General features: G+C 40.1%; 2 protein-coding genes across 2 annotated transcripts in view; one reads left to right on the forward strand and one right to left on the reverse strand.

Moving 5' to 3' along the window:
- Positions 1 to 326: 326 nt before the first annotated feature.
- On the reverse strand, positions 327 to 8,942 carry LOC134651760 (oxygen-dependent coproporphyrinogen-III oxidase). The gene is made up of 9 exons (XM_063506863.1): positions 8,774 to 8,942; positions 8,088 to 8,316; positions 7,130 to 7,192; positions 6,375 to 6,532; positions 5,323 to 5,453; positions 4,733 to 4,859; positions 4,184 to 4,347; positions 1,441 to 1,610; positions 327 to 552 (listed from the first exon to the last, which is right to left on the reverse strand). The coding sequence occupies exons 1-9, from the start codon at positions 8,854 to 8,856 to the stop codon at positions 436 to 438; spliced, it is 1,242 nt and encodes a 413-aa protein (XP_063362933.1). The 5' UTR covers positions 8,857 to 8,942; the 3' UTR covers positions 327 to 435.
- A 1,570-nt stretch (positions 8,943 to 10,512) lies between these two features.
- LOC134651660 (syntaxin-binding protein 5-like) overlaps positions 10,513 to 24,379 on the forward strand; it is a 376,139-nt gene continuing 362,272 nt past the window's right edge. Inside the window, exon 1 of the mRNA XM_063506759.1 lies at positions 10,513 to 11,162. Coding sequence (XP_063362829.1) covers positions 11,040 to 11,162 — 123 coding nt within the window. The 5' untranslated portion in view covers positions 10,513 to 11,039. The remainder of the gene's footprint in view (positions 11,163 to 24,379) is intronic.

Here is a 24,379-nt window from a genome sequence, read left to right on the forward strand (position 1 = left end):
AAAATCATGGTAACTAAACTGGCAAGCCTTAAAAAGATTACAATAGTGATAGTCGTGATAACAAGGTAATTGAAACCATAACAACTTTCCAAATCCGTTTTTCTTTAACTTTATACAATCGATGATCGTGATCGATTATTATAGAACTTTGCACATCACTACTCAGTGTTGTCATAACAACCTTTTATTTTATTTTCTATACAGCAACATTATACCCATGAGGTGGGAAACAAAACAGGTTAGTCACGAAAAAAAAACAATAGCTCGCTTTCCGTGCGCGTTATGAAAGGAAAGGTGATTCGACTCGCATGAATGAAACACAAAAATAAAATAAACTTCGAAACCCACCATTTATTGGCGTAAAATGTATATTCCTTATAAAATACCAACGATTTCCTCCATTTTGTTCAACCCGGGTAAAACTATAAGTACAATTTAGGCAAAACTTCTCGAAGATGATGTTTTTGAGACCCAATCAACGGGTTCTTTTAGGACTTTCAATAGTTTAGCTTCTGGGGATTCAGGTGCCGGCTCGTGCATATATTCCCATTTCTGTGAAAAAAAATATTGTTAAGTATTTGGGAGACTAGGTTGAGATACCTATTACCTACTACGAGGTTATAGGTATATGTAATATAAACATTCCGCAGTGAGCTACAAAGTCGATAAGTTGTATTGAGATTGTGGTAACATGGGTAGTAGCGCTCGTTCGGCGTGTAGAGGCCGAATTATGGGCTTATGGAACATAAGTTATGTTCTTATTTTATAGATCAGGTTGCATAGTAGGTCCAACTTGGTACTACCAAGTATGTAGGTATATGTAGTTACAGTTGTCATACTTGTCATACGCAAGTAACTTACCGCATTGCACTCAATGTCCCTACCACTGTAGGGACATCAGTATGGACTCGTAACGTAACTCGCATTCGGCGTGTAGAGGCCGAACTTTGTGCTTCGGTCGTAGATCAGGTTGAACTTTAAGTAGCTTATAATTGTCGTAACCAAGTAGATACAGAAACTTACAGCATTAAGTGGTAATGACATCAGTATGGACTCGTATCTCGCGTTCGGCGTGTAGAGGCCGAACTTTGTGCCTCGGTCGTAGATCAGGTTGAACTTTGAGTAGCTAATAAAATTGTCGTAATCAGGTAAATACAGAAACTTACAGCATTAAGTGGTAATGACATCAGTATGGACTCGTATCTCGCGTTCGGCGTGTAGAGGCCGAACTTTGTGCCTCGGTTGAACTTTGAGTAGCTTATAAAATTGTCGTAACCAAGTAGATACAGAAACTTAAAGCATTAAGTGGTAATGACATCAGTATGGACTCGTATCTCGCGTTCGGCGTGTAGAGGCCGAACTTTGTGCCTCGGTCGTAGATCAGGTTGAACTTTGAGTAGCTTATAAAATTGTCGTAATCGAGTAGATACAGAAACTTACAGCATTAAGTGGTAATGACATAAGTATGGACTCGTATCTCGCGTTCGGCGTGTAGAGGCCGAACTTTGTGCCTCGGTCGTAGATCAGGTTGAACTCTACGTAACGCCCGCGGCGGAGCAACTGCCATTGGCGCTCGTAGTAACCATAGGCGTCGTCTTTGTGTTTCTTTACTATAACAAAAAAGAAAAACTGGTGAAATTGTAAAATAGTTGGCATGAAGGGTCGATATTCCATAGAAATTTAGAATTTCGCGCCTTTTTCTACTGACAAATTTGGTATTGCCGAACCATAAATATAAGTACCTATAGTATTATAGTAAACATTACCTAAAGGTATGTAGCTGGGTATGACCGCCTCAGCGCAAGGTCACGAAGGTGAAGGCGCGCTTCTGATCAGGCAAATTCACGTCGGCAAAGTAGATACCCTTATAATCTTAACCTGTCGAATCCCACGATATGACGTCACCATAAGCGTTCTGGCTCATATATGAGCCGTGGGAGCTGACAGATTAATATCGTCTTTGTTTACCTAAAGGCATGTAGCTGGGTATGACCGCCTCAGCACAAGAGGTCAAGAAGGCGAAGGCGCGCTTCTGGTCGGGATAACCACTTCGTCAAAGAAGAGGCCCTTACTCTTACCTAAAGGCATGTAGCTGGGTATGACCGTCTTAGCGGCTAATGAACGAAAAGACTCCTTGCTGGTTGGGACATGACTATAGTTTTTTTTTTGGATGGAGGACGTATACTGACCTAAAGGCATGTAGCTGGGTATGACCGCCTCAGCGCAAGAGGTCACGAAGGCGAAGGCGCGCTTAAGGTCGGGATAATCTACATCGTCAAAGAAGAGGCCCTTACTCTTACCTAAAGGCATGTAGCTAGGTATGACCGCCTTTGCGGGTAATAAACGAAAAGACTCCTTGCTGGCTGGGACATGACTATAGTTTTTTTTGGATGGAGGAATGCATTTAGGCATCTCATCTAGCCGGTAAACTGACCTAAAGGCATGTAGCTGGGTATGACCGCCTCAGCGCAAGAAGTCACGAAGGCGAAGGGGCGCTGCTGGTCGGGATAATCCACGTCGTCGAAGAAGATGCCTGTACTATTGTGTATCGTTCCTACCCACAGACAAGAGATGTCTATGTTCCTACCTAAAGGCATGTAGCTGGGTATGACCGCCTCAGCGCAAGAGGTCACGAAGGCGAAGGCGCGCTGCTGGTCGGGGTAATCCACGTCGTCGAAGAAGATGCCTGTACTAATGTGTATCGTTCCTACCCATAGACAAGACATGTCTATGTTCCTACCTAAAGGCATATAGCTGGGTATGACCGCCTCAGCGCAGGAGGTCACGAAGGCGAAGGCGCGCTGCTGGTCGGGGTAATCCACGTCGTCGAAGAAGATGCCTGTACTAATGTGTATCGTTCCTACCCACAGACAAGACATGTCTATGTTCCTACCTAAAGGCATATAGCTGGGTATGACCGCCTCAGCGCAGGAGGTCACGAAGGCGAAGGCGCGCTGCTGGTCGGGGTAATCCACGTCGTCGAAGAAGATGCCTGTACTAATGTGTATCGTTCCTACCCACAGACAAGACATGTCTATGTTCCTACCTAAAGGCATATAGCTGGGTATGACCGCCTCAGCGCAGGAGGTCACGAAGGCGAAGGCGCGCTGCTGGTCGGGGTAATCCACGTCGTCGAAGAAGATGCCTGTACTAATGTGTATCGTTCCTACCCACAGACAAGACATGTCTATGTTCCTACCTAAAGGCATATAGCTGGGTATGACCGCCTCAGCGCAGGAGGTCACGAAGGCGAAGGCGCGCTGCTGGTCGGGGTAATCCACGTCGTCGAAGAAGATGCCTGTACTAATGTGTATCGTTCCTACCCACAGACAAGACATGTCTATGTTCCTACCTAAAGGCATATAGCTGGGTATGACCGCCTCAGCGCAGGAGGTCACGAAGGCGAAGGCGCGCTGCTGGTCGGGGTAATCCACGTCGTCGAAGAAGATGCCTGTACTAATGTGTATCGTTCCTACCCACAGACAAGACATGTCTATGTTCCTACCTAAAGGCATATAGCTGGGTATGACCGCCTCAGCGCAGGAGGTCACGAAGGCGAAGGCGCGCTGCTGGTCGGGGTAATCCACGTCGTCGAAGAAGATGCCTGTACTAATGTGTATCGTTCCTACCCACAGACAAGACATGTCTATGTTCCTACCTAAAGGCATATAGCTGGGTATGACCGCCTCAGCGCAGGAGGTCACGAAGGCGAAGGCGCGCTGCTGGTCGGGGTAATCCACGTCGTCGAAGAAGATGCCTGTACTAATGTGTATCGTTCCTACCCACAGACAAGACATGTCTATGTTCCTACCTAAAGGCATATAGCTGGGTATGACCGCCTCAGCGCAAGAGGTCACGAAGGCGAAGGCGCGCTGCTGGTCGGGGTAATCCACATCGTCGAAGAAGATGCCTGTACTATTGTGTATCGTTCCTACCTAAAGGCATGTAGCTGGGTATGACCGCCTCAGCGCAGGAGGTCACGAAGGCGAAGGCGCGCTGCTGGTCGGGGTAATCCACGTCGTCGAAGAAGATGCCTGTACTATTGTGTATCGTTCCTACCTAAAGGCATGTAGCTGGGTATGACCGCCTCAGCGCAAGAGGTCACGAAGGCGAAGGCGCGCTGCTGGTCGGGATAATCCACGTCGTCGAAGAAGATGCCTGTACTATTGTGTATCGTTCCTACCTAAAGGCATATAGCTGGGTATGACCGCCTCAGCGCAAGAGGTCACGAAGGCGAAGGCGCGCTGCTGGTCGGGATAATCCACGTCGTCGAAAAAGATACCGCCGACACCGCGCCGCTCCCCTCGGTGGGGTATGTTGAAGTAATCGTCGCACCATTTCTTGAACCTAAAAAATAAAATTATTAGTTTATTACCTGGCACCCCAGAATAGAGATGTTTAAAATGTCACCAACGGATCGATAGCCGACGTTCACATGATTATATTGCGGGTAAAGTTTATTAAAAAACTGATTATATTCTTTTTTATTGTGTAAAAAGAGAACTGCCTGCCTGTGAGGCCGATGGTCCTGGGTTCGAATCCCGGTAAGGGCATTTATTTGTTGCTGAGTCATAGATGTTTTCTTTGTATTTAAGCTTTTGTATATTACATATATCGTTGTCTGAGTACCCACAACACAAGCCTTCTTGAGCTTACCGTGGGACTTAACCAATTTGTGTAAGATAATGTCCCTATAATATTTATTTATTTTATTTTTATTTATTTAACTTACTTAGGATAATAGGAGGCGTCGTGTTCATCACAGGCCTGTTTAAGAGTGAGATGGAAATGTCTTGCGTCTTGCTCGTTCAGGTAATATGGCGTAAGATCGGTGCCGCCACCGAACCACCATTGTACTCCTGTGCGAATAATTTAATAATTTTAACTTAACATTTATTACGAATTCAATAAGGAAGTTTAGGATATCATTATCTCCGCATTAATACGAAGGTCATAGAACAAAATACGTCACAAGAATTTCATTATTATTTTTACAAGTTATGATTTTTTAAGTTACCAAATTATTTATATTTATAGTGTGGAGCATGATGGCAGACATTTGAAATAAAGAAAAAACATTCAGCGAAAAATACCAGATAAGTATAAGAGTTGCAATATTTTAATATTTTAAGTTATTTTTAAATACAAATAGAATAAAGATAATTACAGTCTATTTTTTTATTCGGTAGACTAAAATGACATTTCATAGTATGAAATGACATTTTATGTTCATACTATGAAATGTCATTTTAGTCTACCGAATAAAAAAATAGACTTTAGATATGTTTTTTTAAATATTTTACTAAGATTTCATAAACGTACCATTTTTGTCCTCAACCTCAAAGTATCTGTAGTTAAAGTGTATGGTGGGCACCATAGGGTTTCTGGGGTGAATGACCGCGCTCACTCCCGCCGCGAAAAACGGTAGCTCGGAGTTCTCCAGATTTTTACCCCTGGACAGAAAACATATGTCAAAATCAACTTAAAAATAAGATTAAATAGCCACCTAAATTCAAATTGAAACTAAAATGTTTATTACACACACTAAAAAATTCACTTTTTTGTACTAAGCACAGACGTTTGCAAAAAAAAGGTATTAAAAAAAAGGTACAGTAATTTTTCCACTTCTAAATGTAAGCTTAATAGCATCGATCGCAGACGTTTCTGCTTGTTAAAAATTAAAAAAAAAAGGTATAGTTCAGTGCCGGGGGCGAGACTCGAACCCGCGCAACCGGGATACTGAACGGGTGCTCTGTCGAGCTAATGAGACTCGCAAGTTTCTTCTAACCTAATCAACTAACCTGGGGGCGTACCGAGAAAACTGAAATTCGCAAATTGCGGGGATCTTTCTCTTTTACTCTCATTAAGACGTAATTAGAGTGACAGAGAAAAATGCCGTAATTGACGATTTTCGCGGTTATAGCCCTGCTCCTCATCTGCTGCACGGCCGGTGGCGGCAGTGTCCCAGAGATGCCAGAGACAACATATGTTAATACCAAATGATAACACCAGCCTTCTCGAACACGCGTCCGTCTTGTAAAACGATGGTTATTCTGCCGACCATTTAATTTTACACCTAATCTACTAGCATATAAGATTCAAACCTGCTTCTCATTCGTTGCACAACCGATAGATACAAAGTTATTCCAGAGGTACCAGCCATGACGATTCTATTTTATACCTTATCTACTATCATATAAGGTTCAAGATCAAACCTGCTCCTCATCTGTTGCACAGCCGCAGGCGGCAGTGTCCCAAAGACCACGGATATGTTAACACCGGCCTTCTCAAACACGCGGCCGTCTTGTAAAACGACGGTTATTCTGCCAACCATTTAATTTTACGCCTAATCTACTAGCATATAGGGTTCAAACCTGCTCCTCATCTGTTGCACAGCCGCAGGCGGCAGTGTCCCAGAGACCACGGATATGTTAACACCGGCCTTCTCAAACACGCGGCCGTCTTGTAAAACGCAGGTTATACCACCGCCGCCTTCCGGCCGCTCCCAACGGTCTACTTTGAATTTGGCTTCCTTTAAATAATTTCAATTATAAATTATAAATGGCGTTATTCATAAACGGCTGCTAAATTAATCACTTGATGATCGTCGTTTGTCCCTATCTGTCGTTATGCCACAGAGAGGGACAAACGACGACCATCAGCTGATTAACTTAGCAGACGTTTATGAATAACGCCGTAAGTCTATTTCTCATGGATTTTAATGTAAAGTACCTAAACAAAAATTACTTACACATAGGATGAAGTGCAAGTAAAATCAGCTTCTTTTTACGAAATGTCAAAACGATTAGTTACTAGTGGAGTGTGGAGTCAACCTTATTGGCCGAATATCCTTACTTTTTTTATTTTTTTATTTAGGTATAGGCTGGTTCTTGTATGAAAGCGGAAGAATGTGATATATTTATTTCTTTGTAGTGAGGATAGGCAGACGTGTAGGTAGACGTTATAAATAGACAGGAAAATTCGTATATTGTACCTATGATATCATATCAACTCTTAGGTAAACTACAAGGCATGAAAGGTAAATGAATGTTAATCAAACTATTTGTTATGATCCGCAAGCAGGAATTAAATTATTATATATTAGGGAATACTGATATAAAAATCCTACCGGCCATGTAATATATAATTCTTCCTCAAAATCGGATTCTTCCACTTTTTCGTCCATCCATTCCTACGGATGAATACAGATTATTTACTGTCACTAAACAAAAGTTTTAAGTACTATAAAGCCCCGTCTCCATATCGCGCGGCAAACCATCGAACATTAGCCGCGCGATACCCGGCGCATCGAGTTGGCTCGCGCGGCAGCCCGGTATCCATTGCGCGCGGCTGCCGCGCGAGCCAATGTTCGATGATTTGCCGCGCGATATGGTGACGGGGCTTAATAGGTACTTTATGGAGTCAAAAAGCCACACTAAGACAGCTTTTTTCATGTTAGCTAATGTGGGATGGACAGAAACTGATGTGTCAACATGCATTTCTTTTAAGGGTTACCCAAAGCGTAAAAACGGAACCCTATTACTAAGACTACACTGTCCGTCTGTCACCAGCCTTTATCTCATGAACCGTGATAGCTAGACAGTTGAAATTTTAACAGATGATGTATATCTGTTGCCGCTATAAGAACAAATAGTAAAAAGTATGGAACCCTCAGTAGGCGAGTCCGACTCGCACTTGTCCGGTTTTTTGTTTACATTGTTAATCCTTGTAGAACACACTACAACTGTAGATTCGTACTATTATAAGTAAGTAGTAAGGAGGAGGAGATAAATGGAGCAAAATTGTAACACTTTGGCACCCTAGAGGGCATAAAAGAAACAGAGGCGGGCAATTTAAAAGATGGTCCGATGAAATTAAAGACATGGCTGGAGGCACAAAAACAAAAACATGGACCAGATTAGTTCATAATAAGGAAGAGTGGAGAAGATTGGGGGAGGCCTTTGCCCGAAGGCACACAGAATCAGTTACCATAGTAAATTAAGGAAAACTGTAGATATAATAATAAAAAAAAAAATGTATTCTGAAATAAGGCTATAAAAAAAAAAAAGTAAGTAGTAAACAGTAACCTTATCTTCTTCACCCTCCAAAGCCCTACAGAACTCCGCCTGTATCCTCATTATTAACATCTCCATCTGCGCCTTCATGGTGTCAGCGTTCCTCTCCAACTGTTCGACCGGAGTCACCGGCTCCGCCATGTAGTTCTTGAGTTGGAGAAGCTCTTTACATTGGGTTTGGTTGTTTCTGTGCTGAGTGTAGGCTATGTAGCCGGCGCCGAGGATCGCTGCGCAATATGATCTGGAAATATAATGAAATGTCTTTGATGTCACATTATACAGGCACATGAAATGTTTATATAAAAAGTGATTATAGTACGGTCACCATGAGATATATTGGAGCGGCCAAGGTTTTCACAACATCTGAACACGCACTCTAACGCCTTGACCACTCTGATATATTTTTTGTGTCTTTGTATGAAACTTGACAAAGTTATCGGCATCTAATGCTGTTATCTGATAATCAATAACCACTTATCTAAATACGTTTAAAGTCAGAATGACGAACCGGTTTCACTGCCATTACGAGTAGAAAGCGATTTAAACGAGTAATATGCAAATCTGTTGGAATAGAGGTACCACGATACATAAATCAAGTAGTCACCTGAACAATGAAGCTATTTCACAATTCTTTACCGCTATGAAGATAAAAATGTTTACAAAACATTATAAAGAATGCAAACAGTTGAATCACTCACTTGATAGGTCGGTCGCGGAACTTTTTATAACTCCCCACATAACTGAGTGTACCGAGAGTTCTAGTCACAATTTTGAAAGACATTTTGTTATAATTTGGAATAAAATTCACAGATTATGGTGGTGTATTACGATGAAAGAAATCGCCATAATATCGCGCCTGGCTGCCAAGTGACACTTGACAGTGACAATTGAATGACATAACATATGGGTTTGACAGCTGTCAGTGTTTTTTTTTAAAGTCTATTTAATGCAGAGCCAAATAATGCACGACCCAATCTGTTCCACAGTCGCGGTGAAACAAGAACGCTGTTTATGTGGTCAAAATAAGCATAATACGGAATAATTATTACTGCAATGTTCTGCCGCCAGAGTGAGAGTGCAGCACTAGCACAATCTGTAAACTAGATATTCATACAGTGTGTGGCCTATAACGCGGGAGAATAATTAAAACGTAGATTCTACTACTCAAACAATAAAACTTTTGTTCGACAACTTTTTGAAATTATGTAGTCTTAAAATTGTCCCTTTTTCAAACAAACTAAATAATATTTTCAATGTACTTTAAATTCCGTCTAATTGACATCGCCCGTCAGTCTTGTCACCGTACAGGCATAATCAATTTCGTGATACATTGCGTGTTCGATTAAATTTTAAAGTGTTTTAAAATACAAACCACAAGTTATTTTTAAAAGTTGCTGAACAAACATTGTCTAGTTTGAGGAGTAGAATCTACGTTTTAATTATTCTCCCGCGTTATAGGCCACACACTGTATAATAAGCCGCGATACATGGATTTTTGACAATGTAATATTAGGATATTATAAATGGCTTTGGATTGTCACCGGAGGCTTCATCGGAGTCACACCAATAATCCGCGACTATTTAGTGGACAGGGTCGACACCTAATTTTTAGGCAAGGCATTCATTATCACCCCTCACGCCATACCGATTTAGCTTGAATCTGGTTAATTTAGCCTAATAATCGGTGTCCACTTTTTGCTGCGGACTAACTGCTGCCGCTACTGAAAAGACTAGGTGGGAGCAAAGCTTGATTTAAAGTACCTGTATCTGAGTTGGTTTTGTTTTGTCCCAAAAGCTATAAGTAACTCACTTATTGTCACTACACTAGAGTCTAGTAAATAGACTCTCTAGCTACCGATTATTGGTAGGTCAGGTAATTATGAGGTCGAGAGTCATCAATCTGTAGGTACAAATAATGCACAGCCCGTGATGTATGTACAGATTGTACAGTCACCACACGGGATTGTTACGCCATTTAGGGTCCTAGCTAAATTGGTTGTTCGCTACTTACGCTATGGATTTCCAATTTAGCTAGAACCCTAAATGGCGTAACAATCGCGGAATGTGATTGAAAAGCTTGGATTCATAAAGAGTAATTTTATACTTAATATTTTGTTCTCAAAAAAGTTATTATTTAATAGTGCAATCAGTAATCTAAAGCGCTACGTTTACTGACACAAGGTTCTAAAAACAAAACTCAAAAATATTACATATTATACAAAAACTGACTTCAGATTAAATCGAATCCATACAATCATCCATACATACATCTCTGCCTGCTATGTCGTAACGATAACTTGTTTCTTACCCGACTGCGACTATGATACAGAATAAAATTACGTATGAATTAATTATATCACCCAATCTACGATAGCATTTTATATCCGACTCGATAATAGTATCGAGTTGGTCCGAGCACTATATTGGCTGTATATTAGTGGCTCCCGTTTTGTTTGCGTAGCGTGCGCCTCTAGTGGCAACAGTTGGAACTAGTTATCAAGATATCAGCTGTTAGGCCGCCTACGCCTCCGCAACACGGCCTGTATGCGCAATATGCGCTTATCTCTTTTCCGCTTGCGGCAGAGACATCGATCGTTCTCGCCGCGCTCTCTCCAGCCAGTGTGATTGCCTCCGCGGGCAGTCCGTGTGACGGCGTGTCAGGCAGTGCGCCTGTGCTGCGCGTTATCGATCCGCCATCGGCGCCGCATTGCCGTACATTCCGGAGGCGGTGCCTCGCCTAGTTTTCGTCGATCGTCGTGGTCTTTGACGTGGCGGGCGCGTGTCGGCGTCGGCGGCGGCCCGGGCGGCCCTGCGCAGTAGCGCGGCGAGGAGCGCGGGAGCGAGCGACCTTCCTCTGCCAAAACCGGCTCGCGGTCCGCGGCGGAGGCACGGCTGTGATGTAGCCGCGGCCCGCGCTAGCGGCCTTCGGACAAAGGATCCGCGCCACTAGAGGCACTTTTCGCGATGAAGAAGTTCACGTTCAAGGGCGTGCTGGACGGGTTCCGCAGCAGCGTGCAGCAGGCGCCGCGCGGGACCGAGCAGGAGATCCAGGAGACTCTGCGCTCAGACCACTTCCAGATCAAAAAGGTGAGTCTGTGTTTGTTATCGCGCCCGCGATAACGCACTACGAGTGCCGTATTTATAACCGGCTTAGCTGCGATCGCGTGGCGCTCTTGTTGTGTCAACTATCGAACGTTGACACACGATACCAAAACAAAACCTCGCGAGCGACGACACTGACGTTTTCTTGAGGAAATGATGCGAGACGAGCGCTCTGCGGAGCCCCGCGTGTGCCTGACGGGTCGCTCAACCACAAACGCGTCGAGCATGCGAACGTGATTACCGTTATTTGATTACGTACTGTAACCTTGACCATCTTTGTTAGCATAATATAAACATAATAGGTTTATTCGGAGCGACCTTGGACATGGTTTCAAATTGTAGCCCATCAGCGGTTCTGTGGGGAGATAGTTTCGTGGATATATTTGTTTTATCGCGTACCTACAGGCAGAATAACGATCATATTGAGCTGATAACAGATTAGATATGCACTGCATTCAATAATGCCTGCGCCCTTTGTTACGCCCTAGAAAAAAACATTGGCGCTGTGAATATGTCATATGTCACATGTTGATCGAACGCCCAAACAGTTTTCCTCGATATCCTTTATTTATAAGTAAGGACAAACACGAACGAAATCACACTGTGTTTGTTCAGCGGTATTGGTTAGTTCGGCTCAAGGTTTTAGCGACATAATGATGAATGACCACACGTTTCTTTCTTCCAACTTTTCCTAGAAAATTTTCTTTCCTAAGTCACGGCATACAATACCTACTTTCGTTTTAATAAAACTGGGGCATTAATGTCGTCGCTATATAGACGTAATTATACTGAATTTTCCTGTTTTCATCAGCCTGGAGATTGCGGATAGGGGAAGACTTTTAGAAGTTACATGTTCCCATTTTCTAAATTAGATCTTGAACGTAATTGGTTCAACTTGGGATAGCTTCAACTGCGAACAGAAATACAAGTTACTTGAACAAAATCTTCCGTGATTTTCCTCTAATGTAATAGGTAGATTTGGTAAGACTTTTCCAGTCTATTTGGGATCGAATTAATAACATTTGTTACCTACAACCCACAATCTTGATGTTATAACAAAATTATCACTTTTTCTTGGACTTCAGTTACTTGCCGACGGCTTTTGTTGAAATAAAAAAGTTATGCCTCGAAATATCGAAAGTTGCTAACTTCCAAAGGCAATCATTTATTAAAAAAGTTACCAGGCCTGCAATTTAAGTTGTAACTTCAACAAGTAAAGTTGTAGCAACTTTTTTTGAGATACAAGTCCGGGTAATTAGCTTCCATCCAATCACGGCGAGTTAGGGTTCGTTAGCCTCAATTAAGAGCTATCAGTCGTGTATGTAGGCCTTACTGTCTGCAAATTGGGTGTTTGACTAACAAGTCAAATCAGCTTCTTTTTACGAACTGTAAAAGACGATTAACGATAATATACTTATTTATATTATGAAACTCGGATTAGGCGCACAGACATGTGACGTCACGGTAAAGTTATTTCCGATTTATTAAATAGAAATTCTGTGAGAAAATTACTAAGTACGTTTTTACGATCATTTTCTACTGCTGCGGGTTGTACATGTACAGGGTATATTTTAAATAGGTTAAATAGAGTCAACGGCGTCAGCCTCCCTATTGAAAGAGAGTCCAGCCAGTTTATTGGCAACACTTTATAAAATATTCGGAGTGAAGTGTTCCTTTCGTTGACCTTTCTTTCGTTTCTCCTAGTATCGATTTGGCTGTCCCGTACTGAAGATATGTGTGTGTTCCAAAAGTTTTAAAATAGGTTTCAGTGCCAACATGTCTATAGTTTCAGACGAAAAGTTTTAGTTAATCGAATACTGACATTGTTGGAACAGTACCTACACTTTTGCTTTGATTTCTTCGGATCTTGTAGTAGCCATAGCGGCGAAAAAACTTTGAATATCGAATCAATCCTTTAAAAAGTTTAAAATGTAAAGAATGAAATCGATTGTCGAATCGATGGAACAAAAGCAGAATACTCCCCTACTTAGTCCAGCCGGGCTAGCACATGATTGGCACGATATTATCTCGTCCGCGAGATACTTCCCCTTCTCTCTTTAATTAATACTATTAGACAAAGGCGGGTTATCTATCAAGCGGGCGAGATACTGTCGCGCCCCTCCTGTGCTAGGCCTGTCCTCAATGTATGAAATTATCTGGATCCGGATCCGCGGATCTTCCCATACATTTCGGATCCGTCGTGTAAACCCTAATTATATTATACACAATACCAATTATCATTAACATTCCGCTTACGCGGGTTCCGCTTTTAGCTAATGGCAAACTAATCCCAATAATCAGCACTGGCACTAGTTTTAACGAAAGCGACACCCGTCTAACCTTCTAACCCAGTTGGGAAAACTAGGTATATATATACTTTTTTTATGAGTCCGGTTCTTAACGATACGAGGGGCGTTCAATAAAAAGTGAGAATGAGTATGTTATATACAACTTTTATTAAATGTTATTTTATTTTTCGACATAGTCACCTTTTAGCATAATACACTTAGTATATCTTTTTTCTAAACTTAATATTCCATTTCTAAAAAAGGTTTTATCTTGAGTACTTAAAAAATCTTGTACTGCAGCGACTACCGCGTCGTCGTCTTCAAATTTCTTGCCTCTTAGGTATTTCTTCAATCTCGGAAATAGGTAGAAATCACTAGGGGCGAGGTCTGGTGAATACGGAGGATGCTTAAGGATAACGAACACAGCATCACGTATTGCAGCCATTGCAACGGCGGACTTGTGTGCCGGTGCATTGTCCTGATGGAACAACACAATTTTCGAGAGTTTACCTCGCCATTTTTCACGGATCTCATTGCGCAATGTTGCTATTTGTTTGGCATATAAAGAGCCCGTAATAGTGGCTCCATGCTCGAGATACTCAATCACTACGACCCCTTTACCATCCCAAAAAACAGAGCCCATGACCTTATCGGCAGATGGGCCCACCTTGAATTTCTTCGGAGTTGGAGATGATGGCCTTTTCCATGTCATAGACTGCAGTTTCGTTTCAGGGTCGTAATGATGGAGCCATGTTTCGTCCATTGTTATAAATCGCGCCAAAAAAAGTTCCCGGTCTTGCTGTATCAGGTCCAAAGCTTCTTGACAAATCTCGACTCTAGTTTGTTTTTGCGTGTCAGTAAGCATTCTGGGTACCCAACGCGCTGATACCTTTTTCATACCCAAGCGTTCATGTAAAATATTATGCACGCTCCCCGTTGAAATCTTTACATTTTCAGCAATAAAACGAACCGTGACACGACGATCCGCCAAAACTAAGTTTTCGACTTTTTTCACAATTTCTTCAGTTACTGCGGTAGTAGGGCGTCCGGAGCGGGGGTCATCCATGGTCGATGTTCTTCCACGTCTAAATTCGGCGCACCAACGTGTAACTGTCGAATACGGAGGAGCATTAGACCTTAAAGTGTCCCGTAAATCTAAATTGACTTGGTCCGTAGAAAATTTTTTCAAACACAAGTATTTAATAACGGCGCGCAGTTAAATTTTCTCCATTTTCGCTAACGTACTCAACAGCATCGCAAAGAAATCGCCGTATTTTTTTTTTTAAACAAAAAATAGTTAGTTTTTTTTTCATGGCAATCAGCTAGGTAGATTAGCTTTACCGGCCAGTATTTACTTTCCTAATATTTAAAGAGTTTGCATCTCATTCTCATTATATATTGAACGCCCCTCGTATTTTCCTTCACCAAAGAGCTACAGATAAATAGACCAGAACCCTCGTTAGCTGTATCTACATTATTAGTTACATTACCAATAGGCGTCCAACCAACTCACATAACTCACATAAAAAGACAAATACATGACACACACAGTTTCGAATGATTCACGGTTAGTTTCACTTCACTATACTTATATCGTCCGGGATATGAACCGTAATCACATGAGGATTATCGTTTAAATTCGTCGTGTCATTTGCGTAATGTTTTAAAATACCGTAAAGTATACAGCCTCGTCCTTTAAGCGGCGAAAACCGGATTTGTTAGTGATTCTGAGCAGACCATGCAATTAAGTCCTTGCGGATTGTTGCAACATCGCAGCATCAGAGACATACCTGCATTACCTAGTGCTGCATTTGGGTGGTTCGAACTTAATTAGCTTCGCAGTAGACTTATAATCTGAATATTATAGTTGTAAAGCATTTTAATAGTAACATGTGATGTAAATCCTTAAAAGTCGGTACTCGCATAGTCCAAAAAGCGGCCAAGTGCGAGTCGGACTCGCCCATGAAGGGTTCCGTATTTAGGCGATTTATGACGTATAAAAAAAAACTACTTACTAGATCTCGTTCAAACCAATTTTCGGTGGAAGTTTACATGGTAATGTACATCATATATTTTTTTTAGTATTATCATTCTCTTATTTTAGAAGTTACAGGGGGGGGGACACACATTTTACCACTTTGGAAGTGTCTCTCGCGCAAACTATTCAGTTTAGAAAAAAATGATATTAGAAACCTCAATATCATTTTTGAAGACCTATCCATAGATACCCCACACGTATGGGTTTGATGAAAAAAAAATTTTCGAGTTTCAGTTCGAAGTATGGGGAACCCCAAAAATTTATTGTTTTTTTCTATTTTTGTGTGAAAATCTTAATGCGGTTCACAGAATACATCTACTTACCAAGTTTCAACAGTATAGTTCTTATAGTTTCGGAGAAAAGTGGCTGTGACATACGGACGGACAGACAGACGGACAGACGGACAGACGGACAGACGGACAGACAGACAGACAGACAGACAGACAGACAGACATGACGAATCTATAAGGGTTCCGTTTTTTGCCATTTGGCTACGGAACCCTAAAAATAGGAGATCTGAACAAAAATCTTCTGCAAGAGTAAATTTTCTGATCATACTCGTAAAATCAATATACAATACAGTTAGATCACAGATATATGAAATATATGAATGTAGGAGTTAGATATTTTATCTACACATATATCATATTATAAATTCTTTTTGATGCGTTCAAAAACCTCAAACTACAGAAAGCATAAATATTTTGTTAACTAGAACAACGGACAGCGAAAAATACAGGACGGACATGATACTGTAAAAACTGCTTCATCTATGTGACTCTTTATTTATTCAAATTCGAATCATATATGAGGTATTCCTATTAGATTTGAGAGATTTCATAACTAGAATTGCAAGAAGGTCCTGTCTTTGTTTGTTTTGGTATTCTGTGACAATTATCATAAACTTTATAAAAATATTATTTTTTCTGAACATATGTAGGACACCGTCGATATGACACGAAGTTTCATAATGTACATTATAAGGAAGGAAAAAATATGTTTATCATGTTTAACCATTATTGCTTTTTGCTGTTGAAATAATGTATGATAAACCGTTTTGTAATCCGTGTTTTGTAACAACGACATTTATAATATTAATTTATTTCGATGTATATTAAAAATAAACTAAAACTGATGTTAATGCTCCTAAATTCAATTAAGATCAAGTCAAAAGGACTCAAGTCTCTACAAACTCGGATCTCTAGCAAGTTGAAAAGAACTCGAGTTTAGACATAATTTTAAGAGTCTGAAAAACTGAGTCGAGTCTTGAAGCAGAGGACTCAAAGTACTCGAGTCTTAACAAACACTAACAGATACCTTTGTTCCGATTGTTCCGTGTTCGGAAAAGGAATATTGAGCAATATCTAGTAGAATCCTTAAGTATACCTACTAGATAGATGAACATCACAAACTTTGTGGAGGTTATCTAGATAATGGAGTAGGGAAACTGGACCAAACTTCTCTACAATATTAGGCGGATGATAGGCACTATGCTACAGCCCTAACACTAAATGTTTACTTGTATGGATACAGAAAATATTTATGAAAACAAGTCAATGAGGTTTATAGAATCAGAGCTCATTAAAATTGTCTTGGTGACTCTGTCTCAAGAAAAAAGCAACGTCTTGACGTGAGTTTATTTCGGTTAGGATTTTTTTAACTGTCAAGATTAAGCGTCGGTTGCACCAAACTGTTTGTCATCGTTAAAGAGTTCGCTAGATTGTATGAAAAGTTTTATAGTAAACCGCCGCGGCGCGCCGGGTGACGTTGATCAGTCTGTCAAGTACGGATGGTGCAACTGGCATTAAGAATTCGATTCATTTAATGTGTTCCATTCTATTTGAATTTTATACTTGTAAAATGTTTCTGAACAACTTGGAATTCAGCAAACAATACATGCAAAAACAACAATTACAAAACTTATAGGTTAGTATGTTTAAACTATAACTCATAATTTATAAAACATGAATCGGGACTCGCGTTAAGTGCAGTACTTACGGTACATATGATTCGGTTAAATTGTTTAGTTTTTGCTAAAGCTAATTATAGCCAGCCTTTTATGAATATAGTATGATACCTTTGGGTATGGACTTTACGCACACTAGCGTCCCAACCCCTACCCCTGCCGCAACCCCCCCTTTTAGTAAGAAATATGTCCCGGTTGACGGTTTATTTTTATTTTTGAGAGGAGTTAAGAAGGTAAGACGGTTAACATTTTGGTTGTTTTTGAACAAATTACCAACGTGACTTACCTAAACTATGCAGTCATTATTATATGTTTATTTGCACTGTACAATTAGCACTATCGGTTAAACCTTACGTGCTTATCACTGTTATATTACTATGTCTAACATGTAGGTACCTACTTAGCTAAAAGGCATTAAATTATAATTACAAACAAAATGTCAAAAAATAATAATATAATGTCACAGGGCGGACACGCCATACATCAAAAATGATTTGCGTTTATATGTGTGCGCGGCACGTCTGTACACGCGTCATTGTGTATCTGACGGACTTCTGGCATGCTATCAGTAGAGCGACTTACGCACACATTCATGTCGCGGCCAGTTGCGGGGCGAGGTAATCCGAGTCAGGGCGGGGCGGTGCGTGTTTGTTTTGTATGATAATACTATTACTTATTCTGTGATAATGTTAAGCACTCTCTCTCTTTTATAATACCTAAATAAGTAATGTAATTTTCTTTCTCACTTGGGTATTTTTCAACTCTAGAAGTAGGTAGCTTCTATATGTAATGTATGTCTTAGGCAAAGCAATTTACCCTCATTCGTTTGTACTTTGATTAATTCGTGTCACTCCGATTCCTTTGTCATGTTTTCGATTTTAACAAGTTTTGAGATCCTTTAAGGCTTTCTCTTCAATTCTAATAGAAAATCTTTTATGTTAACTGAACATTATTGAGTCTTTCAAAGTCGTTCAATGCTTTTCAGATGTCTTATTACAGAGCTGAAGTATCGGTGAAATGTTCTAACAATTCTAGCGGTATTTACCGACGATTCTTAAATTAAATCTCAAGAGCAAGGAGTTTTGTTGTGCTTCAGCAATGAAATGGAAATGGAAGTTGAATTTAACGGCGAAATTTGAAATTCTAAATGCAAATTGTAAAAATATTTTCGAGCACCACAACTAGTTAAGATTGTGTTCTATTCCAAAGAACTAAGAAAATAAATGTATACTTGTTAGTAATTTGGTAGACATTAGGTGAAAATAAGTAATTAAAGTTTTCAAACTGTTTACCCGATGCTAGTCCGTATAACATTATGCCTCAGGTTTTTGAACACACAAAACAGATCCAATGCTAGCGATTGATTGTCCGTACCCATTTATCCAAGTTTCATTATTGCAGTAAAATCGTTGAATCGCGAACACAATTCTAACATTAACTGGTCATCGGTAAACCTTATTCCCTTGCACTAAGGCTTACGAAAAGTCAATTAACATTGTGTACGGTGGTACAATGGCGCCGCCGTATTGATTCACGACGCCATAGCAAAACAGGTATTTTATTATCGTCATATGTCGACCAATCGTCTAGAGCAGACCAGTATACGTTTGGTCTTTTGAATTTTGACCTGTAATAACCCTATTAGGGGTTACTATATCTATCGTTTCGCCCATTCATACGTCGACACAACAGATTTATGCCACAGGGCGGATTAGCCAAGGTATGGAAATCGTTTTAGCGTCTATGCGCGCAAGACATGTCTGTATACGAAGTGTATACGCATCAATGTGTTACTTTCGTAGGGCAGTAAGTTAAAAATGTATTAGGCACTGAAATTGACAATTACCCGTACATATTGCACTATCTTAGGATTCTTAGGTACATTAGCATTTTGAACATTCCGTTATTGCGTTATTAATCGAACCGAGATTCTGTCAATTTGTATGCAATCGGTCGCTGCGGGTTCAGGTTTATTTGATTCGGGGCAGGATGAAGCTTGTATTTCATACAGATTTATATGAAATACTATTACTTTTCCTGTGTATATACCTACCTATAGGGTAGAGTGTTATGTATCCTTCCGCCGCGCCGGACACTTTCTGTTATCTTGCTTGAAAAGAACAGGGAAACAACATATACATATCTTCCTTTGTCCTTCTCAGGAGAAAGCGTCCTAAAAAGGATATGTAATCCCCTATGCGTTATCAGAGATCTCGTTTATCTGGTTCGAAATTTGAAATTTGCTTGGTGAGTGTCGGGAACGGCGCAGCGCTCAACGCTTGATAAGAATGGAATTTAATAAAACACGTTCCGTTTCATGCAAATCTTTATTCATGTGTTATATGAAGGATGTTGAATGACCTTGCGTTCCGTTGGTACAAAAAATGGGGTTAAATCTCATCGTTTATTGCTATCGTCTAATTGTTTTATTTTTTACATATAGCCAAATACTGATTTCTATTTAGGCAATACACAAGCGATGTCGCAATCGATCCTTGCTCTGCCGCGGGCAGCCTAAATTACGCGACCGATAGTTGCGTCATAATATATGTTAAAATTACGAGTAAGGTGCGCCCAGAGGACCTACCGAAATTCGCAAATTGCGGGGATATATATCATTCAGGGGAGGGGAATATCACCATCGTTGGCCCTTATGTCTTTACTAGATACGTTTAGTAATAGTTAACGTTGACGATAGGAGCGTCGATAAATACATATACAAAACAAATACACCTACGAACCGCGAACATCGAGAATCGAAAATTCGTTCTACTTGCCTGTCTAATAATATATGTTAGAACGATAGAGTCAGATAGACGAAAGAACGAGCAAAGTCGTTCGCGGTCATAGTTATGTCTTGATACTATCGGTATGCCTTTTATAACATCAGTTAAATGTAGTAATCACTAGACAATTTTCTTCGTTATATGTGTCATCAGGTCATCGCAACTACTATTATCGTTGTTTAGAATGTTCCCAAAGAAATAACCTTACGTTTTTAGGGTTCCGTACCCAAAGGGTAAAAACGTTACTAAGTTACTATAAAGTTACTAAGACTCCGCTGTCCGTCCGTCCGTCCGTCCGTCTGTCACCAGGCTGTATCTCACGAACCGTGATAGCTAGACAGTTGAAATTTTCACAGATGATGTATTTTTAAGTGGGGCTCCCATACAACAAACGTGATTTTTGACCGAAGTTAAGCAACGTCGGGCGGGGTCAGTACTTGGATGGGTGACCGTTTTTTTGCTTGTTTTTTTTGCTTGTTTTGCTCTATTTTTTGTTGATGGTGCGGAACCCTCCGTGCGCGAGTTCGAGTGAGACTCGCACTTGGCCGGTTTTTATGTATTTTCTTTGGTGTGTAGTGTATGAGTATCATTATACCATTTAAATTAAATATTGTAGCTTTCATTGATCATCTCTTTCTTCAAATCAATGTTGTTCACGAAAATGTTGGGTCAAAGGTATACGAGTAGTGAGTGTGTTGACCGCACCGAGACAATTGCTATTAATGTCAACTTCCTGCATTCAACACGATTTTAATTGTACACAAACATGAAACAAATAATTAAATACTGAAATTGGAGAACAAAAAAAAATTGGGTGACATAAGTGACATAAAACAGTAAAAAGCCTGTGTATTGTAATGTACCTGATTATGCAAATATATGTAAATTAAATGAAATGAAAAATATACCTATAAGAAGTCATCTAAATATGCATAATCTATGGTGTTATAACTAATATCAACAATTTTAACAAGTTTGGCATATATGATCATAATTGAAGGATTATTGTTATTGCTGTCATATAGAATCCCTATATGATGATTTCTATGATAATAGATAGTTGCAGCCTAAGAAACTAAATAGAAGCAATATAAATACATGCGTAAATATGGTCAATAGGGAACAAATCCAACAATTTTTTCAAATTTCACAACTGGTCTCGGGTTTGGTCATTTCTTTAACATTATGCCGTCTATTTTAGTTTGTATGGTCACGTGTGTTTGTCATTACAATTTTATTATTACAATAACAGTGTAATGAAGACTTTATTTAGTTATTTACTATTCAATATACTCTATGGTTCTATAGCTACTGATAGCACCTACATATTACATGAGACTACGGCCCAATCTAAGGCGCAGAATGTCAGAGTTCAGCAGGGTTCAACCAATGGGGCAATCGACTCACGTAAATCGAGAAATCACTTTTATTTATGGATTAGGTCTGTGATATGATGAATGCCTTACCTTTATGTTTTATCGAATATGAATTAGGAGCTGAACAGATGCAAGTATTCTTGGTTGAAATATTGAATATATGTATGTGGCTTTCCGTTTGTTGATGTTAATAAAACGACTTAATATAAAAAAAAATACTACATTTTAAAAAATACCCTACTGGCCTTTAAGTCCTTTATGCCAATTTCCGCCGTTTTGAACTTTTTCCAAAAAACGAAATGACAGAAATGTCTATCTAACTATTGAACCTGCTTACAAAATTTCACGAGAATCGGTTAAGAATCGCGTTCTGAAGAGGAGAATATTCGGACATACGAAAGCATTTTTGCCCAAGCTGTAACAGAGACCTTCGCTAACGCTGGGTCAATAAATCAAATTTGAAGTCAAAAGATTGTTTTGAAATGTAATTTTTAAAGATCACCCTTGTCTTAAATGAAATGGGGGAAAAGGCATAGAATACGACATTGTCGCTTAGTTTATATGCAAATACAGTAACCTTGCGTGAAGAAAGGTTAAGGTATTTATAATTCGCCCACTCTTGTATTCTAATTAGATACTTGAATGCCCTAGGGAGATGAAGGGATGAGGTGGGCTGTTGGGTTAGGTCGTAACTTGTTGTGTTTCAATTAAGCATAAATGCGTACTTGATTAATAATAACTCAGTTTTACCCTACCTGAATAAAATGTTATTAATTATTAGAACAGAGTTATATTCATTGTCCGGAGTTATGGAGACCATATGGGTATCTATGAGGATTCGAATATATTAGTAGACTAGAGAAAAGGTAAAGATAAACCATGTTTAAAATGCGGGCCTGCTTACGCTCACAATAGGTACATAATAAAGTAATCTTACAGCGCAAACTCGGAAAAGTTGGTAGATATCTATGCTATACCTAATTTTGCTGTATTTCTGTGCGTGCCGTCTATCAGATAAAATAAGAAAAATAAGCAGATAGACACAGTGTCTCTTAATTACAGGGTTGCGTACTTTAAAAATGGATTACCTATTTCTAGTGTCTATCTCTACAATTACTTATTATTCCTGAGTTACAATTAGTGCTGACGGGTCTGATGGCCTGTCGCGAAAATATAACATTCTTTATTTCTTTATCTGCCTCTCTGTGACTCAAACAAGCAAGATGATAGTGAGGCAGATAACGAAATTTTCATTTTCGCCCTAGGCCTTCGGATCTACAAAGGTTAGGCAATTTGAAACAAATGCCTCCGGTATCTGTCGATCTTATTTCTAGAAAACTTATTATAAAATAAATAGTGTCCGACCGAAACATGTTTTTTTGCCGAAACCGAAACCGAAACCTAATGTTCGGCTATGGCTCTAGTTTCAGCCGAAACCGAAACCGAAACCGAAACTTTTGTAGACTTGTTAAAATCGTTGAGAAAATGTCATAAAACCGCTTTTACACACATATTATGGGGCTGTCAACACCCAATGTCCTTGAAATTTATGTTACTTAAGCAGTTTTTTATGAAAATTACTAGAGTTAGACCAAGATAATTCTGCAACGATTTTGATAAGTTGATAACACACGCAGTGTAAGTGTTATTTTAAACGTCAAAACTTCTATGAAATTATGACGTATAAATAACCTTTGCACTAGTTGCACTGCGTATGCTATCAAAATCATTGCAGAATTTTCTTGGTCTAACTCTATTCATTCACCAGTCAAGCTAACATGTAGACACAGGGTCAACCAAAAACGCGAGCGCAGCGAGCGCGAAATTTTTTGTTAACAATACCGCAAGGCCGGGTACCGATCTTCACCTGGGCCGAAAAGTCCGAAGTGCCCTATTGAGGCGAACTTTCATGCGAAGTCAAAGCCGTGCCTAAGGCTTCAGGATAAGTAGTTGAGCACAGACTCCAACCAATGTCCATTGTATTCAAAAGCGAGACCGCAGGCCGAGCATGGCGCAGCGAGGCCAAAGGCTAAGCTGAAGTAGAGGACATGTGGAACACAAACCAATGGTAAATTGAGGTAAAAAGTGAGGCTAGTTTTCTTATTATTATCTTGCCCAGGGCCCAGTAACATGCGACAGTGCTATCTCATTCACTTATAGGTATTGACAGCCTCTTAAGACTGCGTCAACCGTCCAGGTGGCGCCCTCATTAGTGGAATTGTGTTTTATAATAAACCAATTAATGTCTGTACCTAATATACATGAATCAGTATATGTAGGTATTAATATTGTTGTCCTACTTATTCCCCAACTTTTGGTCTTTGTCCGAAGTACCATTTCATAAGTTTCGGCCCGGCCGAAAGGTTCGGCCGTTTTTTGGCCGAAACTGAAACTACAGCCGAAACATGATTTTTTGGCCGAAACTGGCCGAAACCGAAACCGAAACCGAACCTTCGGTCGGACACTAAAAATAAAGTGTCCAATGTTCACGTGTTGCGTGCAATTTCACGGAGACTGGCTAGCTTGGCCAGCCGTGAAGCGGGTAAACCCGTGTGCACACTATATATGGATAGTGGATATGGATAATGACATATCCGAATCCGAATGTGGATAAGGATAGGTATACCTCTCGCATCGAATGATGGTCATAGGGGTATGCGAGTTTATTTTTATATGGTGTAGCTGTCACCGAAAATGTTTGTAGACATTTTTTGGACATTTTGAAAAAAATTGGTATGTAATAAAATA

Source organism: Cydia amplana, chromosome 10, assembly GCF_948474715.1.
Source record: "Cydia amplana chromosome 10, ilCydAmpl1.1, whole genome shotgun sequence".
Taxonomy (NCBI): domain Eukaryota; kingdom Metazoa; phylum Arthropoda; class Insecta; order Lepidoptera; family Tortricidae; genus Cydia; species Cydia amplana.

What these genes read in the sequence shown, in the direction of transcription:
- LOC134651760 (XM_063506863.1), bottom strand. Translation starts at nt 8,856, where the DNA reads ATGTCTTTCAAAATTGTGACTAGAACTCTCGGTACACTCAGTTATGTG. An exon ending in TTCCGCGACCGACCTATCAA is followed by an intron (nt 8,317 to 8,773) that starts GTGAGTGATTCA and finishes TTATATTTCCAG; the next exon opens with ATCATATTGCGCAGCGATCC. An exon ending in TGAGGTTGAGGACAAAAATG is followed by an intron (nt 4,860 to 5,322) that starts GTACGTTTATGA and finishes TTATTCGCACAG; the next exon opens with GAGTACAATGGTGGTTCGGT.